Genomic DNA, 19,847 nt, shown 5'->3' on the forward strand with positions numbered 1-19,847 from the left:
AAGTACAGCAACACATATTGATCCATAATTGAATTAAATGAAAGTCAATTTTGCTTTGTTTGTACAGGTATGTAGAACCGAGAACTCTTTTGAGAAAAGCAGAAAAGATTTTTAAAGGCTATGAGAAAAACAGTTAAAATGGCCCCTCAGGACACATTGCAGCTTCAGAAAATACTCTTGCACTGCTAGACTTAATAGGATGTTTTAACAGATCTCTGCGCAGGCTCCATGAATTTCTAGCTGTGTATCTCAAGCTATTCTGTGCATGGAGAATGGAGAGTGCACAAAACAAGGCTGCACCAACGTGTACAATACATTTTGTGGAAGCAACATTATAAAGGCCACTTTTGCAATTCAGTGCACAAACAATATTAACATGCACTTCACCTTTTCCCAACATATCTCTATTTCCACTTGAAAATATTGTCCATTGTAAATTTCTGTGTTTGGTTTGCATCTCTGGACCTGAGACTGCTCTATCCTCAATCAAAAATCCTGACGCTACAGTGCCAGTGCTGTACAGTAATTGTGCATGTGTCTCTTAATGGACACAGCATTAATAGCTTTACAGGCTTTAAAGACCAGCATGTCTACAGCTCACCTTCACTACGCAAGTACGGGCACACACAGAGTCACATGCTTTCGGCACACACTGCGTTCATTGCATGTATGTAATAAAGTTGCTTTATCTGATACGTTGGCTAAGCACGTCACAGCGTAGTCAAAATGAGAAAACCATTGAAAAATGCAAACTCTAAAACCTTTGGCATTATCAGTCTGTTGGCATTATGGGACTATTTAATTCCCATGAAAAGTCATGGTGTTATATAGAGTCCTCAGACCCAGGGCACTTGAGGAATCCTCTCATTCTCTAGTGAGTTCTGGTGACATTGCCAGCGCCCCGGTAGTCCATATGACTAAAAGCCATTTCAGAATCTTGGCCCAAAAGTAGTCTCACACGTCAATTGATCCTAGCTAACTGCAGAACGGGAGATTTGCAAGCACTTCTATTCTGTGGCCTCAAACTCCTCAGCTGCTACCCCACAGGAGTACCCAAAATCTTTGTTACATCAAAGTCCTTGGAACAAAGTTAAGACAAGGTTGCTTCCAGGTCAGTCAGGGTTTACAGCCATTTCAAGGGAGAAGAAAAGGATAGGTAGCACCATTCTGTTGAATATAACATCACATTTCAAATTCATTTTTATCACATAGCCCAACAGTGATTTGAAACACAAGAATCTTAACTTGTGAGGGTGCCTAACTTGTATGGTAACCGATGTCTAACTACAGTGAATTATTTGCTCTTATGCGGTTATGACTCATGGCCTGTGAATGACAAGAATCAATAGCCAGCTTAAGAAACTTTCAATGCATTACTATATTGTGTGCTAGAATACAAACTCTGCCCTCCAGCCCTGGCAAAAGTTCATCTCATTTCAAGAAAACAAAAAGTTAAGCCCTAAGTATTTGGTTTAGATCCCATATACGTCAGGTTGTTAGAACTTGTATGTCAAACAGTGATTTAATGGACTGCATATGTGGAAGAAAAGGCACTGTTACAGAGGCAAGTGTTTACTAAATTCTAGTGCCTGAACAAACATTTTATATAAGTTTTACATTTGATATGTCACATGTGTATTCACCTGAGGCAATATGTCCAGAAAATGTGAAAAACCAGCATAATAGTGTTCAAAATCCACATACCTTGTCAGGCATCATTAATTCTGTAACCAGGTTTACAAGGAACTGAAATCTGAGGACCACTGTTGCCTGAAGAGACAGATAGGGCTATTTAAATCCCACACACCAAAGGACCCTGATTTGGGTCCTGACAAAGAGGTATTGGGAAAGAGGCAATAAGGTAACATTGCCCTCTGTGGTGCTTGCTGAAACATGATGTCCTATCATTAATCTACAGAACAAGTGGTTGTAAACAGTGAGAAAATACACAACAGACTGATCCAGAAAAGTCTTTGCCCAATGTTAACTTTTCCTTGCCTTGATGCATAAATGCTAAGTGAAACCCCACCATCACACTCAAAGAAAAACTGATTCATCCAGATAACACCCACAGTAAGGGCTCCCATGAACTCTAGAAACTCTAAGCATATGAAATCAGAGTGGAAAAACAGTTATAAATCTATAGATTTTTAAGCACTCATTAATTCTTAACAATAGTTTCCTTTGCCATCTTGGATCTAATATTTGCTGGGTAAAGCAAATGTTTGAAAAACAGGGTGCAGACAATGCCAAGAATGCAATATTTTCAGTTTTTATTTCCTGATTTGTAGGAAAAGACCCCTCGGACCCTGGAAGAACAAGCCAACAGGTTCTGCTGCAAGAGCCAGCAAAGCCTGTGGCCCTGCAAGGGCAGTATTTCAGCAGTTCAAGGAACTTAAATGCTGCTGGGTTTGAAGCCAAAACAACTATCCACCTATATATATCCTTGAATCTATTGCAGGCAGTTTGTCTTGATTGTTCTTTTTCATTCTGTAAGAGGATTTTAAAAAAGGAAAGAGAGTTAAAGGTACTCACTTTTACATGCTGTTAGGTTACAAAATGAAGGACTCTGAGGTTGTGAACCTTGCAAGTTTTCCTTGCAGTGTTGCCATCCATGACCGTGCTGCACAAGCAGGTTTGATGCAGTTCCCCTTAGAAATGCTAACTCCCTGCTAAAATGGCCCATCCTCTAATGACATGGAGAAGGTTTGGTCCCCCAAGGAGAGCAGCCCCTGCACACCCCACCCCACAACCAGCCCCCCGACCCTGCCATGGCTCTGAAGGGTTGCCGCCTGTGCCTTCCCTCAAAACAAACACACCACAGCATTACCAGAAAGACCTTGTGCCGTAAGTTTCGCTAGAAAGAGCTGGGGTTTTTTTAATTTTTTTTTTTTTTTTTAAATAGAGGGTACTTAGAACTCTGATTTTTAAGGCAAAAGGAGGAAACAATGTTGAAAAAAGATCTCCCCATCCTGCCCAGTCTGTCCTGACAAGGTGGACCCTTTCCTTCAGGGTTCTTCTCACCTCACTGACGGGTGGCAGTTTCCTGTGCAGGAATACCACACAGCCCTCCTGGCCTTTCTAAGGAGAAACCTGGTTTCTGTCATGGCCTCAGAAGCTCCCGAGTCTCCAACCTCATTCGGAGGAGCTGCCTCCCCCCACACACTTTGCAGAGCTTCCTGAAGGTTCCCTCCACCTCCCCACACCTCCAGAAGGTTCTCCCGCCCCTGCAGCGAAACAGCCTTGAGGAGCTTTGGCAAGAGGGTCGCAGCTAGCCGTGCCCATCTGTGGGGTGCCCCCCCAGCAAAGAATAGTAAGACCGAGCTCTGGAAAACCATCTCAGTCAGTCCGTCACACACAGAGAGTCTGTCCTTGAGGCAGGTGGGTGACAGAGCTCCCTATGTGATGGCAGCCACATGCTGAGCGGCGGCAGTGCAGAGGAAGGCGAGGCATTGGCTTTCACTGGGAGCTTTTTCTTTCTGTGTATCTGACTACCTCTCAAGATACAAATTAATTTACCAAGGTACATCTGAAAGACTCCAGTTCTCTAGATATGAACGATGTTCCTGCCTGCCGACATACGCTGTCTATGACGAAGCGGCTCTCTCTGAGGCACTGAAGAAAGCTCCTGGATCGATGGTTTTCCTCTGCTGTGCCCTTCCTCTGGCACTAGACCTGACGTGCTCTGCTCCACTTGCCATCAGAGGGATTAAACTCAAGGCTGCTTTCATTAGGGATTACATTTGAAATACAGCTGGAGGGCCGAGAAACCAGAAAAAAAACCACCCCAACAAAAAACAACCCTTCTGTGTTCAGTCCCAAGACGTTTAATATTCCTAGGGGAAATTGATTTTGTTTGGGATGGTTGCTAAAACCCTCTGTTTAAATAGCTATTCCACTGCTGTTCCAGTTCTTAGCATTTAAATGACTGAGAAGTAGAGGTCATTAAAAGAGGTTTCTCAGAAGTGCTGAATATTCACTATTTCACTGACAGGCAGCAACCTCTGAAGAGTGAATCTTCTCATTTGTCTTTCTTCCTTCAGCATGAAAGGAAGCCATTTTGGCAGGACACAGGCCAGGGGAGATTTGGGGCAGCCAACCTGCCGCTGTATATTTGAATGCCATTGATTTTTATGGCTGTGCAGGTGTGAAAACCACCAACAAATTTCTTGTTGGCACTGCTGTAAATATTCTGTAATTTCAGTGCAAGTCTAGGAAACTTCTTACATTTCCTTGAGACTGGGAGAAGTAGGTCCCTGAGGAGAGGAATTCAGTATATGATATTCATGTTGCTGCTTTATTTGACAGTTTCATCTCACAATCTGGATGTTTAAAGCAATGTGGCTGTGAATTCTTTCTCTTAAAATGATGGTCTTGCATTCTTTCCCACTGTCGCTCGGAGTCACGGGGCTGGCAGGTGTCCGACTGATGGCTGTACCTGCTGTGCTGTCTGCGTAGCTTTCGATAACAATGATTTTTAACATTTACAGGTTAAAAAGCTCAGCATTACAGCTCGGCACTTGCTTTGCTGTTGAATTAGCACATGGAGATGGAGCCAATGGAGCCCCTACATGAAACTGAACAGTGCGTATTTTATTTACACTTAATTTTGAAACTTCTTTTCACCAAGTAAAAATGTAAAGTAGATAAGCAGTTTGACCAATAGCCAACTTTCAATATTACTGCCTTGTCTGCAAATGGATTAAGGGCTACAGTCATAAATTACTTATTTTTAATGACACTCCAGAGCGAATGTTGTTGCTGGCTAAGTGCAAGAAGTGCTTCCTGGCTATTAAAAAGGATTTTTGGTACTGAATTTTTGCAGACTGGCAACATAATGCAGACTTATCCAGACAGTCCCATGTTCACTTCCTTAAAACAGTCTTTATCTTGCTTTTCCATACATTGAGGATTCTTGAAAATACCTATTATAAGACATCTTGGGCTCCTCCTTGCTTTTTTAACAGCAGCTTTTTTTCTTTTCCTCCCACAGCTGAACAACACTGACAGCTGGCAGCTGCTATAGCTAGGATTCAGACACCCTAACCTTGACTGTAGGTGTCTAAACCGTTTTTCAGAAATCCTCATCTAGTCCCTTCCTAACCAGAGAGAGATCAGCATCTTTAGAGGACAGTTCACACACTCCTCAAAGAATTGGATTTAAGATGTTTCTGCCTTGGCCATTTTTTTCCTGGGAATGTAACTGACAACTAGATTAAAATTAGACAACAAAAGTTAGGTGAGATAAACCCACACCTCTGTCTCCACTTCAGCATACAAACTCTGACTATGTATTTCAACTTGCTGATTTTCAATTGCCTATCCTAAAACTAGGTATTACCTCACATGAACCTGATCTGAACTAAGCTGCACAGTTCTCCCTCCTTTATCCAAAGATAGTCAAGCTTTGGCTTCTATTTCTCAAGCTAAATGGTTTGGATTCAGTAATCAACACTGAATAAAATAACCATGGCTGGTGAAGAACAGCGTATGAGACCTGTGCTCAGAGAAAGCTCCCAGGTGCTTCTTACATATCCCACTAATGAGCCTTTATGCGTGGGGTCTCATTCATGATCAGATGGAAATCTCCCTGAGACAAACTGGCAGCAGCCTCAGGATTTCTCTTGCTCTCAGCTATATGGCATTATCTAGGCATATTTTATCTGGTCTATAACATACCCCAACAAGGGCCCAAGGCACTTATGGCAATCGCTGGGTTTTGCAAGCAATTAATATTATATTTCTGAAGAGTAAAGTAATTTAGTCTAACTAAAGTATTTGGGTTTAAAGTAGAAGTACCTCTTATAATAGAAAGCATGGAGGAGTTCATGATCTCTTCTGGCCTCAAGCCCTAGAAAACTCTACAGAATAAAGCTGATTATTTTGAGTGGGATCTTGTACTCAGATAACCAAATTCTTCAGCGTTTAGGGAAATTATGATTAATTCAATGATTCAATTAATTTTATGACTTAACTTCAGTCTAGCAAGAAGTTATTGTGAAAGTAGTTTGATCATGGTATTGTTTTCAGTTCGGTGAAATTATAGCAGTAGAATACCTTCACAAACATGCTTTCTTGATTTTATCATTGCTTTATAAGAACCATCTCCTTCCAGACAGGTATGGTTGGATTATAAGCACTTACTTTGAACCTCCCCACTTATGGACATAATAGGAAGCTGCCAGTTTTGCCTAAGGTACCTGAATACATGAATACACATGTAAAATTAAATTCCTTGCTTTTAATTTATGTTTTTCTATCAGTTGTGACAGGATCTGACATAGAACAAGTGTACAACCTTTTTTCCCATATCCATCTATTTGGGCTATTGTTTATTTCTCTTTTGTTGTGTTAAATTCAGATATAAATAACCTGTTATAAAACTCTCTGCAGGGAAAATAAACAGTGAATGAGTTATGAACTACCTACAAAGATAACTAGTAAAATATGGAAGTATAAAAAAGAAAAGATCCACCTTAAACCACGTTATTTTAAAATCTGATAGACTTAATGATACCTATCAAAGAAAAAAATGCAAGCATCTAATTTTCTTTTGGAAAACATATATTGATGTGTGGAATTCATCACAATTCCTTCAGCTGACCAAATGAAATATCGCATTAGATTTAGATTGCAGTCTCAGAACTGCAATGTCAATGTGTTAGATCTTGCATCACGTGCGAAATCTCAATACAGTTAGCAACTTGGAAAACTGTGATCAGTAGTGTTTTTACTGAAGTTTACGTCTCAACCTCAAGAATATATCATCACAATGATGGTAATTTGCTGTAGAATAAGGCACAGAGAAAAATGTGTGATGTCTGTGTATTCCCACTGGTGCACAAAATATATATATATAGTTATGAAGAAAAATATGTATTACTGTGCACTACACTGATCCCCTTATACTTTTTGCCCTTTTGCTTTATGTCTTTTTCTAAACAGTGGAAGAGGATTAAAATTATCAGCCAATAAAAACTGTAGCAAATACCAGACAAAGTAATAGAGGGGTTTAACATACCGCTGCCATTCCAAGGTCAAGCTCCTGTGACACAGATTGCTTTAGGAAAGCAAAGGTGTTTAAGTACGAACATCCAGCTGCTTAAAATAGGAATAGATATAACACGCTTCTATCTACCTTGCGTGCTGAACTAGAATTTAAGTTGCCTTAATTGCTATTCATCTTCATTTTGGTGTTTCAATAATACATTACATTAATAGCAGATATTATGACACATCTCCTTGTCAAACATAGACATGTACTGAGCAGTGCACTGGGAGAAAATGATTGAGGAAACTGTTGAGGTGGAAAAAAAAGTCTTTACTACCATGCAAGAGGGCTGAGCTTGCTATTCTAGTTTTTAAGTTTTAAGCATGCTGATCAAAAATGCCAACACCCAGGATACTTAAAGTTTTCCTGATAGATTTGGCTAATTTTCCTAACTTTTTTTCATTTGTTTAATATCTGATTTCAGATGGAATGAGAAGTGTTTTTTTCCCCAAATAAGAAGTACATTAGCTATATATTCTTCACTGACCTATGGCCCTATGCCAAACTAAAAATAAGGAGTCTACCAGAAAATCCGTAACAGTCGTCTGCCACCTGCAACCCCCCTCCCCAAAACAAACCATACCTTCCAAAATGAAATTCAGGACAAAAATACAATACTGAAGAGTGACATATCTAGTGTACCAATTAATCAATTATCTGCTTGATTAACTGATATGTAAAGACTTCACCAAAATCCTGGGTTGTGTTTTGTTACAAATAACATTGTAAGAATGTTATTTACAAAGCACATTTTTTTGTTTTCCTATTGTCATATTTATTGTTCTATTTGTGTTCCATAAGCATAGATTAACTTCATATTTGTGGGTGCATACTTTATTCTTACAGCATGTGTTACGTCAAAACTTTATTGGGGGACCAGATAATTTTCTACTAAAGGGTAAGTGAAGCGTGCACCCAGAAATGTGAAGTTTATCTACATTCATCCTGCCTTGGATGCAAGACATAAGCCTGAGTTAAAGAAATGGAACAAAAGTCAGAACAAAATGTGCTCTATGCCTGATGGATAAAACAAATGTGCATTTTGAAGAAGGTAAGTGGCAATTATACGTGACATTTCCTGAACTGCATTTGATTATCCTGCAGAAGATTAGGTGGGTAGTTTCTGATCTTTTTGGCTCATGTTTAGAATAATTTTGTTACAGGTTCCAGGCTTTGGTTCTCCCGCTGGGATCCACATCATAACTTTGCCTTCTTAACAAAGTTTCATGAAAACCCATTTTAAAACATAAATTTCTCAGGCCTTGGAGAAGCAGGTGTTCTACTTAACATAGCCTACATCTGAAAAGGCTAATCTGCTATATGATCCCTACTGTGTAATAAAATCTGAACTGATTCAAAGAGCCTACATTTTACTGAAGTCCCCTATATTTGCAATTGGCTAGGCATATCAAAAGCAAAGCTATTAGGCAGAATTTTCTCTTGGTGAATCCAACTCCTGCTTTGGAGGTGTCATCTAGTAGCACGACTTATCCCTAATATTCACTGAGCCCACATTTTACTTGATTTTTAAAGAGTACTCTATTGAGCAGTTCTGCAAGTGCTCACAGGGCAAAGCTTGTACAACAGCTCTCCCAACACAGTTCTGCATCCAGGTTCTCAAGTTATTACACAAACAAGAAACAAAAGCAGGAAGCTAGATTATAAAAAGTTCTGGCAGAGAAAAACTTGGTATGAGAAGACTCAAGTGGCATCATATCTCTATATTGCTGATAGTGCTTGGGTTTTATTGAGAGATGGATGGTTCAGATTTCAGATTCAGACTCACCAGAGTATCTATTCAAAGAAGGCACTTCTGGTATCTGGTTATCTTTTGTATCTTTCTGAGAACATGAACTCATATCTGCTTGAGTAGATCATTAATCATTAATTGAAAAGAAGCCAAGAGCGGATAGAGCAAGAAAAAAGGGTCAGGATATTTAGCTGGATTACGACAGTTTTTATAATCCATGGAGGTGCAATCACGAACGGTGCAAATACTCAAAAGATTATTGGATCCACACAGTTCCAGGCCCGGCTAATATGTAACCACCTTTCTCCCAGACCTACCTCCCTGAACGAGCATACAGAGCAAATAGTTGATCTGTGTTTGAGAACATAATCTTATTTACTGCCATTACTGAGGCTCCATGACATCACTGGCTCAATGGCCTTATGCAATCCATCAGCCTTTGGGGTATTTAAACCCTTGGTGCTCAAACTGATGCAAGGATCCAAATGTGGATCTGGCTGCTGCAAGTGGAGCACACCTATGAGAACAAAGATCTGCTCACAGGCCCATCACTAAATAGCATTGAACTACTAGTTTTCTAACTAAAAAAATCTGCTGAGTATAATCACAACATAATCAATAATATAAATATTTAAAGCATTTTATGATTCTCATCACAGAAAAACTTAAGCAGCATGAAAACCCTAGTCCCAAAGATGTGCATTCTTTGTATAGAAGACACTCTATAACCAACTCTAAGTAGCAGTCGGCTGGAAAAAGAATCCATAATTAGGAAATGTGCCTTTGAGGGCACTACTCATAGTAAAGGATAGTTTTGAGTTAGCATCATTGTAATTACAAGACAAATCCATTGACTCTGTCACAAGAGCTTCCCTTCAAAACCTGTCACTTCATAGCAGTCTCTTTCTCCAGACACTTAGGAGCCATGGTAACTGGAAGCTGCACTTCGAGTGTAGAAATTAGTGAGAGTTATCTGCGATGCTGGATTTGCATAAGTCAGTATCAGGTATGTAGTCTGCTTCACACTCTTGAACAGAACACTTGGGCATTTTACTTAACTCTAAAATTCCCCTTTGTGCGAATGGTTATTTTTCTGTGCGTGTATGCTGAGAGTTAATAACTTGACAGAGATTTTAGTGCCTTGGTACTGCTAGAAGTTGTAGTATTTTCTTTTTAATGATGTCCAAACAAATTATCTGTTAAAAATAAACTGTGTGGTAGCACAGTGGAAAACGGAATTTAGCAGGCGGAAGATCAAAAGGAATTAAGTGCCAGAGCTCTGGCCTGTGTGCTTGTAAAAATTGATTTGACTTAATAAGTTTAATGCAAAAGGGAATTGCATTGTGTGCACTGCTTTCCTGTTGATTTTTAAGAAGTGTGGGAACACATCTTCCCTGCTGATGTCCATTAACTATGCCCATGAATACATAAATATAAACTGGGTCCTTCGCTTTTTTTTTAAATAACTCTTATCAGCATTTTATAGCTAAGCACACTAACTGGATTCACACAAAAAACCTGCTAACAGCTGCTACTTTCCACTCACATGAAATGCCCACCTCTTTCTCCCATATTGATACTGAAAAAGTAAAAGTCCTGATTTAAAAATTTTTTTTAATAACCTTCTGTTTCAACAAAGCATGGAGGTGGTGTATTATAAGAAGGTAAAGCTAGCTGTTAAAAGTACTGTTTAATTTTACTTAATGGTATTTTGTGACTTTCGGGGTTTTGGGTTTTTTGGTGAAAATTAGCTTGGTTTGGATCAAAAGTTCCTGTGGAACAGTGTAAATATTTAACTTATCTAAACAAGCGAGTACTTTCTGTTTATATTAGGTCTTGTAATCAACTCTCTAAAAAAGTCTTTTCATCTTTGGATGTGAAATCCAGAGACAATGCTTATCAACCATAAAAAAGATTGCCTTGATGCACTCTTGCACTTACTTCTTACCTTCTCAGTTAAGCACTTTCTTGGTCCCTTGCTTTTGCGAGCGTGTATGGTGTGGTATGACCATTTTTCTGCAAACTCATTTTGCCTGCATGAGAATGTATGTGCATGATACCTGCTTGGGTGAGCAGCCACGGCTCTTAAACAATCCTGTCATTTGTTCAAGGACATTTTTCATATTTATATTGATAAACCGGTAGACTTATTTCCATCGTAGCTGCTACCACAGTCACAAAGCAACAAAGTATTCCAAGAATATCTGAGGTGAAGACAAAAGTTGAATGCAGTATAAAACACAGAGCTTTGGTTAAGACATGACCTTCCTTATCTGTCCTTGACTAGTCTGAGATCTCTTTGTTCCCTGATTTTTTTATTACTTCTGTTTATCTGCTGGGTGCATCCCATCAACTTAATTGTGAGTTCCATCACATAACCATCTAGCCATACAGCTGCTATACTTAATGAGAATCCAGGTGCCATGGTGCAGTATCGGGGCAGGGGGCTGGTTGTGCTTGCCCATTGCTCCCCAACACTGAATCATCATGCATGGAACTGAGTGCTAAGAAGGCTGGGATTTATTGAGAATTTTTGGGGGGTTACTGAGCCCGTTGAGCCTGGTTGAGAGCTGTCATATGACAGAGCAGGCAGCAGAATTTGGCTGCTGGAAACCAGTCCTGTGAGAGTCACACATTAACATCAGTCTCATCTTTGTCACAAAGACTTTAAGTCTCCATCTGGAAACAGAACCAAGTCAGATGACCCAATATATCAACATCCTTCTGACACATCCTTGTATCTATTTCCTGATATTCTGGTCCTGTTTGAAAAATACTAAGAGCCAGACTATGATATTTCATTAACTTGGGCTTCTCTAACCTTTTCCTTACTGCCTGCCATACACCAGAGAGAAACTAAATTCAAATAGAAAGTGTTGAGAATCTACCTTGATTTATGTATCACCAGGGAAAACAGAATTAAGCTGTTATTTATACGATGTATTTTTTCCCTTTGTAAGTGACCAAACAAGTTGAAAACCTATGTCTTATTAACAAAACCAGACCCCATTCAGATGCTTTTGAATATTTTACAGCACACATTCCTTCTAATGAGACTGTGTTAAAGGCATATATTTGTGAAAGTTCATTAGACAGTTATCTATTTATTATAATTATTTACAGGAAACTGCCATCAACTTTAATGTATACTAGAAGAGTATTCACAGACCACGACCATGAACAAGCTCTTCTTGTGTGAGGCCTTGTAAAACAAAATGTTTTTGCCATTCACAGTTCTGAAACAAAGTCCAGGAATGTGAATGCTTCAGAATCCTCTCTCAAAATCTGGTCCTTGGAGTTAGTTTCTCACCTGAAGTGCCCCATTGCTGATCCTTCGCTTGTGAATAACAACTTCAGGATCAGACCTGAAACTTTTCTCTGTTTCAAAATATGTTTGAAAGAAAATCTCTAAGGAGTGATTTCACCTAAGGGGAGAATTCTGCTGTGGCAATCAGTGCTTATGTATGACAGTTGTTCTAATTTTGTTCAAGGCAGCAGTTTAAACTGCTTTGTCCTCTAAATTACAGCAATCACAAATTATTCTTGCATGAAAAATGGATATCCACATGGACTTTGCTGGGGAAAGATAAGACAGAGCAGTATTTTTCCCTTGTTCTTAGGCTTTTATTCTCACAGCCTTGCACCTGCAGTCTGGTACTGTTAGGGCAGGCACTTACGGGAACCGATTGACACTGGCACAGAATTTGCCTCTTCCTTCCCCCTCTTCCTGCCCCTCAGTTGTAGCCTTTGGTTTTCATTAGAAACTCAGACACGCATGCACAAAGCCTCACAGCTTGTCAGCAGACAGAACTGCCCTGATCAAGGCCCACTTTGGTCAGTGTCGACAGCGTTATGAGCAGGAACAAGCAGGAAAAGCTTGAGCTCTACGAGCTCCTGACAGGATTGGTAGGCTCAGTCTGGGAAACATCCCCCAATGAGGGCCACTGGGAAATATCTTCCTTTTTCCCTTTTCTCTCTCTCCTTTTGTTTTTTCCCCAGAAGTAACTTTTACCGCTAGAGTCAACATATGCCACCATGCATACTACAGGCCCTCCTAAGGCTTTGTTCATGTGAACCTATCTTTTGTGCAACACTTCCAATAGCAAAATCGTATTCAGCTGCTAGGAGTATAAGAAATTCAATTTTTTAATTGATCTTATTTAACTGCCTTTTCCCATCCTACAAGTATATCAAAAATATGCAAGTGTATATATAATATGCATGTGTAATACATATATACATGAAAAAAAATCTCAGCTAGTCTTTGAATTCAACTTCTTATCCCAGTTTATTTAGAAGCAGTTTAGAGCTTCTCCACTAAACAATGCCAAAAATCTTCCCGGCAGCAGAGCAAACGTACTTCTCATTGATGTACTGGGTTAGGACCGTACTGGGACATCCTACACAGAAACACATAGGGTCTGTTTATTTGGGCAAAGCAAGCAGCACACAGTCCAGTTTGCATCCAGAACCTTATTGCCCTTAATTCCATTAACAACAGCTGTCACAGAACTACCGAAGGCTGCAATTCACACAAGATTCAATGCTAAGTGCACAGGAGAGCTCTCACTGATTTGCCAAGCAGAACTTGTGAACAAATATTCCCAGTGCCCACAAGGGACAGCCCAGTGCAGACTATGGTTCAGAAACATCAGGTCCTACTTCTACTCAAACAGGCCCCAAAGTAACTTTGGAAAGGGAATTGGTGAAAACATATTTTTACCATCATACTACCCTATCATCTCATTATAGCTGTAGGTTCTTTCTCCTTTTCTCTCTTACATTGTCATGAGAAAAAAGTGGTTCCCAGTTGACATAGAAGATAAAGTTCCCAAGCATGCAAAGTGAGACAAAGTATTTTTTAAAGAGTGTCACTTTTATTAGTAAGAGACAAAATTCCTAGGCTGAATGCTAACAGCTTTTTAACTTATTTCCATAATAACCATTAGTTCCTGGTGCTTTCTAAAGGTTACCAAGAACCTTGCAGGTAATTAACATCTCACTGAATATATCACAGTAAAACAACTAAACATACTACCATATAAACAGAGAAAGTAAATTATGCAACAAGCTTCTAATCATAGTACTAATAACACAGAAGGTGAGCCACATTATATCATATATCCCCAAAAAAGGTCAAATTTGTTACATTTCAGCCAACAATGGAGAACTTACCTTTCATTGTGATGACAGATCATATAATAAATCTAGTTACCAACAGCAGCTCAAAAAACCAGCACAGAAACAACCCTTACTTATTTCCCAAGGTCTAGCATCCAGCACTAAGATGGTGAAGACAAAATACCAGCCAATGCATGTCACGTCACCTTTTTAACAGTCCTCATTATGAAAGATGTTGATTCCACCTCTGTTAGGCTGAATAACTCTCTACAAATCACTAGTTATGTGAAAGGGTCAACATTTTGTTTGGTTTTAACTAGAAAATGCAGGACCCACCTGGTTCTGAGATGAAAGTTGTAGTATGACTAGGAACAACAGAAACAATTAATTTATGGCCATTGCAGGCTTTTTACTGTTGTATTGGAGCTTTTCTTAAATACTTGCTCCAAGCAGTGACGAGACCTGTGGGTGAGCTTCCACCAACTCCTTTAGGACGCAACCACGCTCAGCATCATGCACAGTCTGCCCTCTGGGCAACACCACCATAATGAAAATGAAAAATGAATAACAAACAAAAAAGTCAGAAACATAAAAAATAAACATCACATTTATTTAAATAAAAATATACACACAGTGTACAATGGACATGGCTTACAGACAGCAATGAAACAAAAATGCTAAATCCTGAAATATAAAAAGAGTTGAATTGCTATAGTTGTGCTTAATTTCTCTGAACAAACACACACTATGGACTGAAGTCCTCTTAATGTTACTTATACACAGCCCCATGTGCTCCAGAGTGTGACACAGGAACATTACACGGAACAGCTACACAAAATGAAAAAAAGTACCGAAGTAATTTGTGATTTTAGAAATTCTAAAGTCAGACCATTCATAAACAAAACAGAAGCACTGAAAACTTTTGAAGTACTTCGCATGCATGGAAAGAGTACAAAACACCACTGCCGATAGTTAGAGATCTAAGTAAGAGCAGTATAGTCCAACTCTCACCACTCCAAACCCCACAGATCCAGGGTGCTCTAGTATCACAGTCAGATTTCTACCATAGCTCTTTCTCCCTGTCAGCACACAAACCCCATGCTTTATGTTTCACCTCTTTGGAATACGGATACATTGGTTCACAAGTGTCCTCTATTTCGTTTATTCTGAACCATTAAATTTCCTGTTTCTTTGAGCAAATACAAGTTTTTAGTCTTGGATCATGAGTATCATGCTGAAATTCATTGTTGTTATATTACTTATTCAGTAGATGCTAGGAAAGAAAGAGCAAATAAATGGGTGCTGCAGAGTGTAAGCTGAATGCTGTGGCAACACAACAGTCAATGTGTTGCATGATTAAAGAAAAAAAAGCAATGCTCTAGAGACCAAAGTCTGGGAATTTTCCTTTTTTTTTTTTTCTTTTTTGCTTTAAAAAAGCATTTGTGTATTTTTAACATGCAATTTACAAGGTAAGCTTGTGTTTTGAAGAACAGTAAATTAGTTTAAAGCACTTTGATTGCAAATTCATGTCTCATGGCATTGCCTGTACAGCACACTTCTTTACAATAAAAAAAAGCATAAATATAGATATCAATGGTTTCAAGTTTACAACATAGCCAACTGACACAATATATGTTTAAGACTGTTAACTGATTACATACATTAATTCACACAAGTAATTTTGCTGCATAGTTTTTAATGCAATTTCTGTCTTTATTACACCAGTTAATGTTCAGTGCATTTTCTGCTTTTTATAAGTGGACCATAAGATTTCCTGAAATTTGTGTTTAAACTAGAGATAAAAATAAGATTTTTATAATATAGGCATATTATACAGTGGGCTTCAAAATGTTATGTTGCACTTCTTTACACCTAAATTACTAGTGATGATTTAGAATACCATTACAATTTATGTCACTGCAAATAAGTGAATTGTCATCAGGACTGGTTGATTTAGACATAGAAAGTGTTTGTTAATTTCCTTATTTCACTTATGTAATGCCAAAACTCAGACAGTATAAAAATTAACATCGCAAAGGACTTAATTAAGACTCTTTCTCAGTTAATATTTTGTTTCAGCTCTTCTCCTAAATCATTTGTTCTTTATAACACATACATTGCTAGTATTCCATCAAAATAGTTTCACACAGACAAAAATCAGATAACATAATAAAAAATTTCTGTTTCCTAATTGCTCCATAAAAGCCAAAGCATAAACATTAACAACAATGTATTTTAAATTCCCCAAAAGAAGACTTCAGAAGAAGAGACCTGCCTGCTTAATAATGTCAGGTCTATGCATGTTATGTATTATAACAGTATTACAATAATCTCTGTGAAAACATTAACTTTCCTTTTCTTATTTTTTTAGACATTTTATACTAGCTCTCTATTTAAACACTAGTCTGTGGTACAAAAACCCCATATAAGCGTGTAATGCACTGTAAAATATTCAAAGCTAGAAGCCCTTATTTCAGGATTCCTCGAGGCAGATCCTGATGACCTTATTTCTAGAAATAATATCTTCTGTGAGACAGGATTTGCCTTTAGATGACAGATATATTTCTGAATGTTCATCTTCTAGCCCTTGAGAACTGCCCTCTCCTTAAAGCAGTTTATATCATACATTACAAAAGTTTTAAGAGAGCAGATACGGAACATTTTATGTGAATCCGCCACCAAAATCAGTGTGCTACCCTTAACCGTTTGCAAAACAAATGGTGTAGCTTGCTCATAAAAATTCATTTACTTAATTTTACTCCTCTGATATTCACAGTGAACGACAAGGACGTGTGCAAGACCTCAGGGATTATTTAACTCCTCTGTTAGGCATTCAAACAATGCTCAAGGCTTGAAGCAGCTTCTGCAAAGTATAAATGTACTCCAAGTAACGTAACTACAGCAACCTGCAGCAAAACCCCCTTTGTTTCTTCGTAAAAGGCAAACCAGAAAAACCACTAGTTTTGAATCCATGCTTAGCTGACAACTCAGCTTTGATGACACAGCCTTTGCCTATACGGACCTGCAGTAGCCCACAGCAGGCAATGACCAAACCAGGAAACATCCGAGCCTAGGATGACTTGGAACCATGTCAGTGGGTTTTACAAGGGTCTCGTGACCTACAAAAACATGTTCCAATCAAGAAACTGCCTGAAAAAGTTCAGCCTTATTTAGCACAAACCCCCAGCCTACTCTTCTGTAATGGCCCAAGCCCACCCAATGAAGTTTCACTGCAGCACACTGATGTGGGTTTCGGATTTTTTTCTTAATTACCTTTAACAAATAACAGATTATGTCATTTCACAAGTACATACTGGGAGTGGCTGTTAAAACAAAAAGGACAGTAAACCAGTGCCCTTCCCCCCCTTCCAAAAATGTGGCTTCAATGTGGAAAAGATCTTCAATATAAAAGTAACATGAGTGACAATGGCAATTTAGAACGCAAATGGGATTAAAATGCTGAGGTGAGATCTTGAAAGACTATTTTCCTGATAAGAGGAAAATCTATAATTTCATAGTTTGAACTTGACAGAGTGCCCACAGGACTAAGATAAAGAACTGAAGGAGCCTATAGTACCCGCCAGTAAATCCCATCTCCACATAGACTTTTACAAATTGTTTCAGAATTGCTGTAGGAAGGCCAGCATTCTCTATTGTGCACCTGTGGGATTATTTCAGAGGTGCATGAGGAAGTTATCACTATTTCTAAACCGTACATTTCTAAACCATACAAGTTTTTTTAAGCTAATAATAAACATGGCAGATAGCGAGGACTACTGTGGCAGTCTAACAGAACATTACTTTCCTAGAAAGATATGCTCCGTAAATCCACAAAAAAGTTTTGTACAGATCAGCTGTATTACAGTTAAAGACCCAAACACAAATTTATGCACACGTCCACCCAACCAATGAGTAGTGCCCACTTCTACTGGTACATGACAAAAAAAAAAATCAAGGCATCTCATCTGCCTGAGATTATCTATGATGTAATACCAACTCTTCTGACATCTGATGTTGAAGGAATACATTTCAGAAGAACAAAGAAGTCATTCATGATAGCACATTATATAATACAAATAGACAACAAATGCACCAAAACACTATTTAAATTACCTACTTTACTTTGGAAAAAGTTCCAATTATTCAGGTAAATACACTGTATAGGTGAATTCCTGGCTTCACTGAAATCAATGAATATTGGAACGAGAATCTCTTCCTGATGTTCTCCTACAAGCCCCAGAGCCTGATCTTGCAAATATACACGATGGGTTTAATTTTATTCATATGATAGATCATTTCCATGTAATCACCCAATTAAGAGTTTGCAGAATCAGGCTCTTAAATATGTATTTTTACTAGTATAGTTACAGATTTACACCCAGTAATGGGCATTAATGGATTACAAAGAACAAATTCTAACTCACAGTGTCACAGTGCATCAAGATTTCTTTGACTTCCATAGGAGCAAGCAAACATTAACTTCTTTATCCATGGCAATTACAATTTCCTACAGATGCTCAAATTCCCAGTGCAGTTTCATTAGGGTAAAATCTCACACTTCTGCTCTAGATATTTTTTTTTCTCAAAATGAATGCATTACATAAAGGTCAGTAACCGGTGAATACTTGGGGTTTTTTAATTGTATTTCTCTCTGGGAGGCAGAAGGCGGCAATAAATAGATACAATTAAAAACCACAAATGTTCTTTGCAAGACAAATTTCAGGACAAACACAAGCTGGCAGAAGCATTAACATTCATTTTTAAAGCTGATAGTTCTTCATCCTAGAGTGTCTACATGCAGCTTTACAAATTTGATATAAATCAGCTGCAGTGGCTAACTAGTCCTAATACAGCAGGTTACTCATAATTATAACATTTATCTTAGGCTCTGTAAAAACATACATGTTTTTATAGCCTAAAGATACATTAGCTTCTGTATATACAACTAATTTTCCCTAACACTAAATAAAATTTAGTTTTAAGGGTTTACAGTAAATGGGAACGTGACAAGTCAAATTCAGGTCACCTTACTTGAAGAATTAATCCCCCTGATTTCAATGTGATTTATGTGAAAGTGAAATATGTGGTATTTGGCTGTGGTACAGAAACCTAAGAATGATACATCCAAATGAACTGCAAGGAATCAGAATGGAATTACTGAAATTACAGGCTGTAATTACTAAAAACATTATGAAGTTACCATGCTTATGTAAAGAAGCTAAATGTAATTACCAAAATTATATTTAGCCCAGGTATTAACATTAGCATCTTTCATAAACACTTCTGTGAAGAATTTAATCATCAGTGATCAAAACCCTGGTGCTATGCTGGTTTCATAAAACACTATTTCCTGCAGTAAGAGACCCCTTAAAGCAAATCTCAGGTTTTGGTTTGGAGTCAGAATGCCAGCTTCCACATTGCTAACCTCAGTTCCTACAGCAAACGACATTTCCCTTTTTAATCTTCGATCAAACGACCCAAAAAACTAATTCCAGCTGGCTTATGAGTCAGACTAAGCTTCAACTTCACAAAGAAAAGTTGAATATATTTGGTATTGAGAATATTCAGTCCATTGCTTTTTCACGATATTTTATTTCATAATGACTAACTGGAGTTATTTTAATGTAAAATGATAAAACCTGATAAAAATAACACCTCAACTGGTTACACATTCCCAATAAGTCATAAACAGCAATTTTTATATGCACTAATTAGCATGATGTATGTTCCTGATTACACTTTTGTTAAACTTAGGTGTCAGCTTTTCCATATGTCCCTTCTGGAGGTCTGTAGTACTTTGGGAAAGCCATCAGCTGTATCATGTTGAATGCATACTTTCTGCATTTGACATTCTTCAGTACATTCTCTATGCGGCATCCTTCTCTAGTGAAAGGGGGAAAAAGTACAACTTCATGAAACACAGAA

General features: G+C 38.3%; 1 protein-coding gene across 1 annotated transcript in view; it reads right to left on the reverse strand.

Annotated features, from left to right (window-relative positions):
* Window positions 1-14,513: 14,513 nt before the first annotated feature.
* The window catches only part of INPP4B (inositol polyphosphate-4-phosphatase type II B), a 333,478-nt gene continuing 328,144 nt past the window's right edge, over window positions 14,514-19,847 (reverse strand). The window contains exon 27 of the mRNA XM_074867373.1: window positions 14,514-19,805. Within this exon, the coding sequence (XP_074723474.1) occupies window positions 19,673-19,805 (133 nt within the window). The 3' untranslated portion in view covers window positions 14,514-19,672. The remainder of the gene's footprint in view (window positions 19,806-19,847) is intronic.

The sequence above is a fragment of the Strix uralensis genome, chromosome 4 (genome assembly GCF_047716275.1).
Source record: "Strix uralensis isolate ZFMK-TIS-50842 chromosome 4, bStrUra1, whole genome shotgun sequence".
Lineage (NCBI taxonomy): Eukaryota > Metazoa > Chordata > Aves > Strigiformes > Strigidae > Strix > Strix uralensis.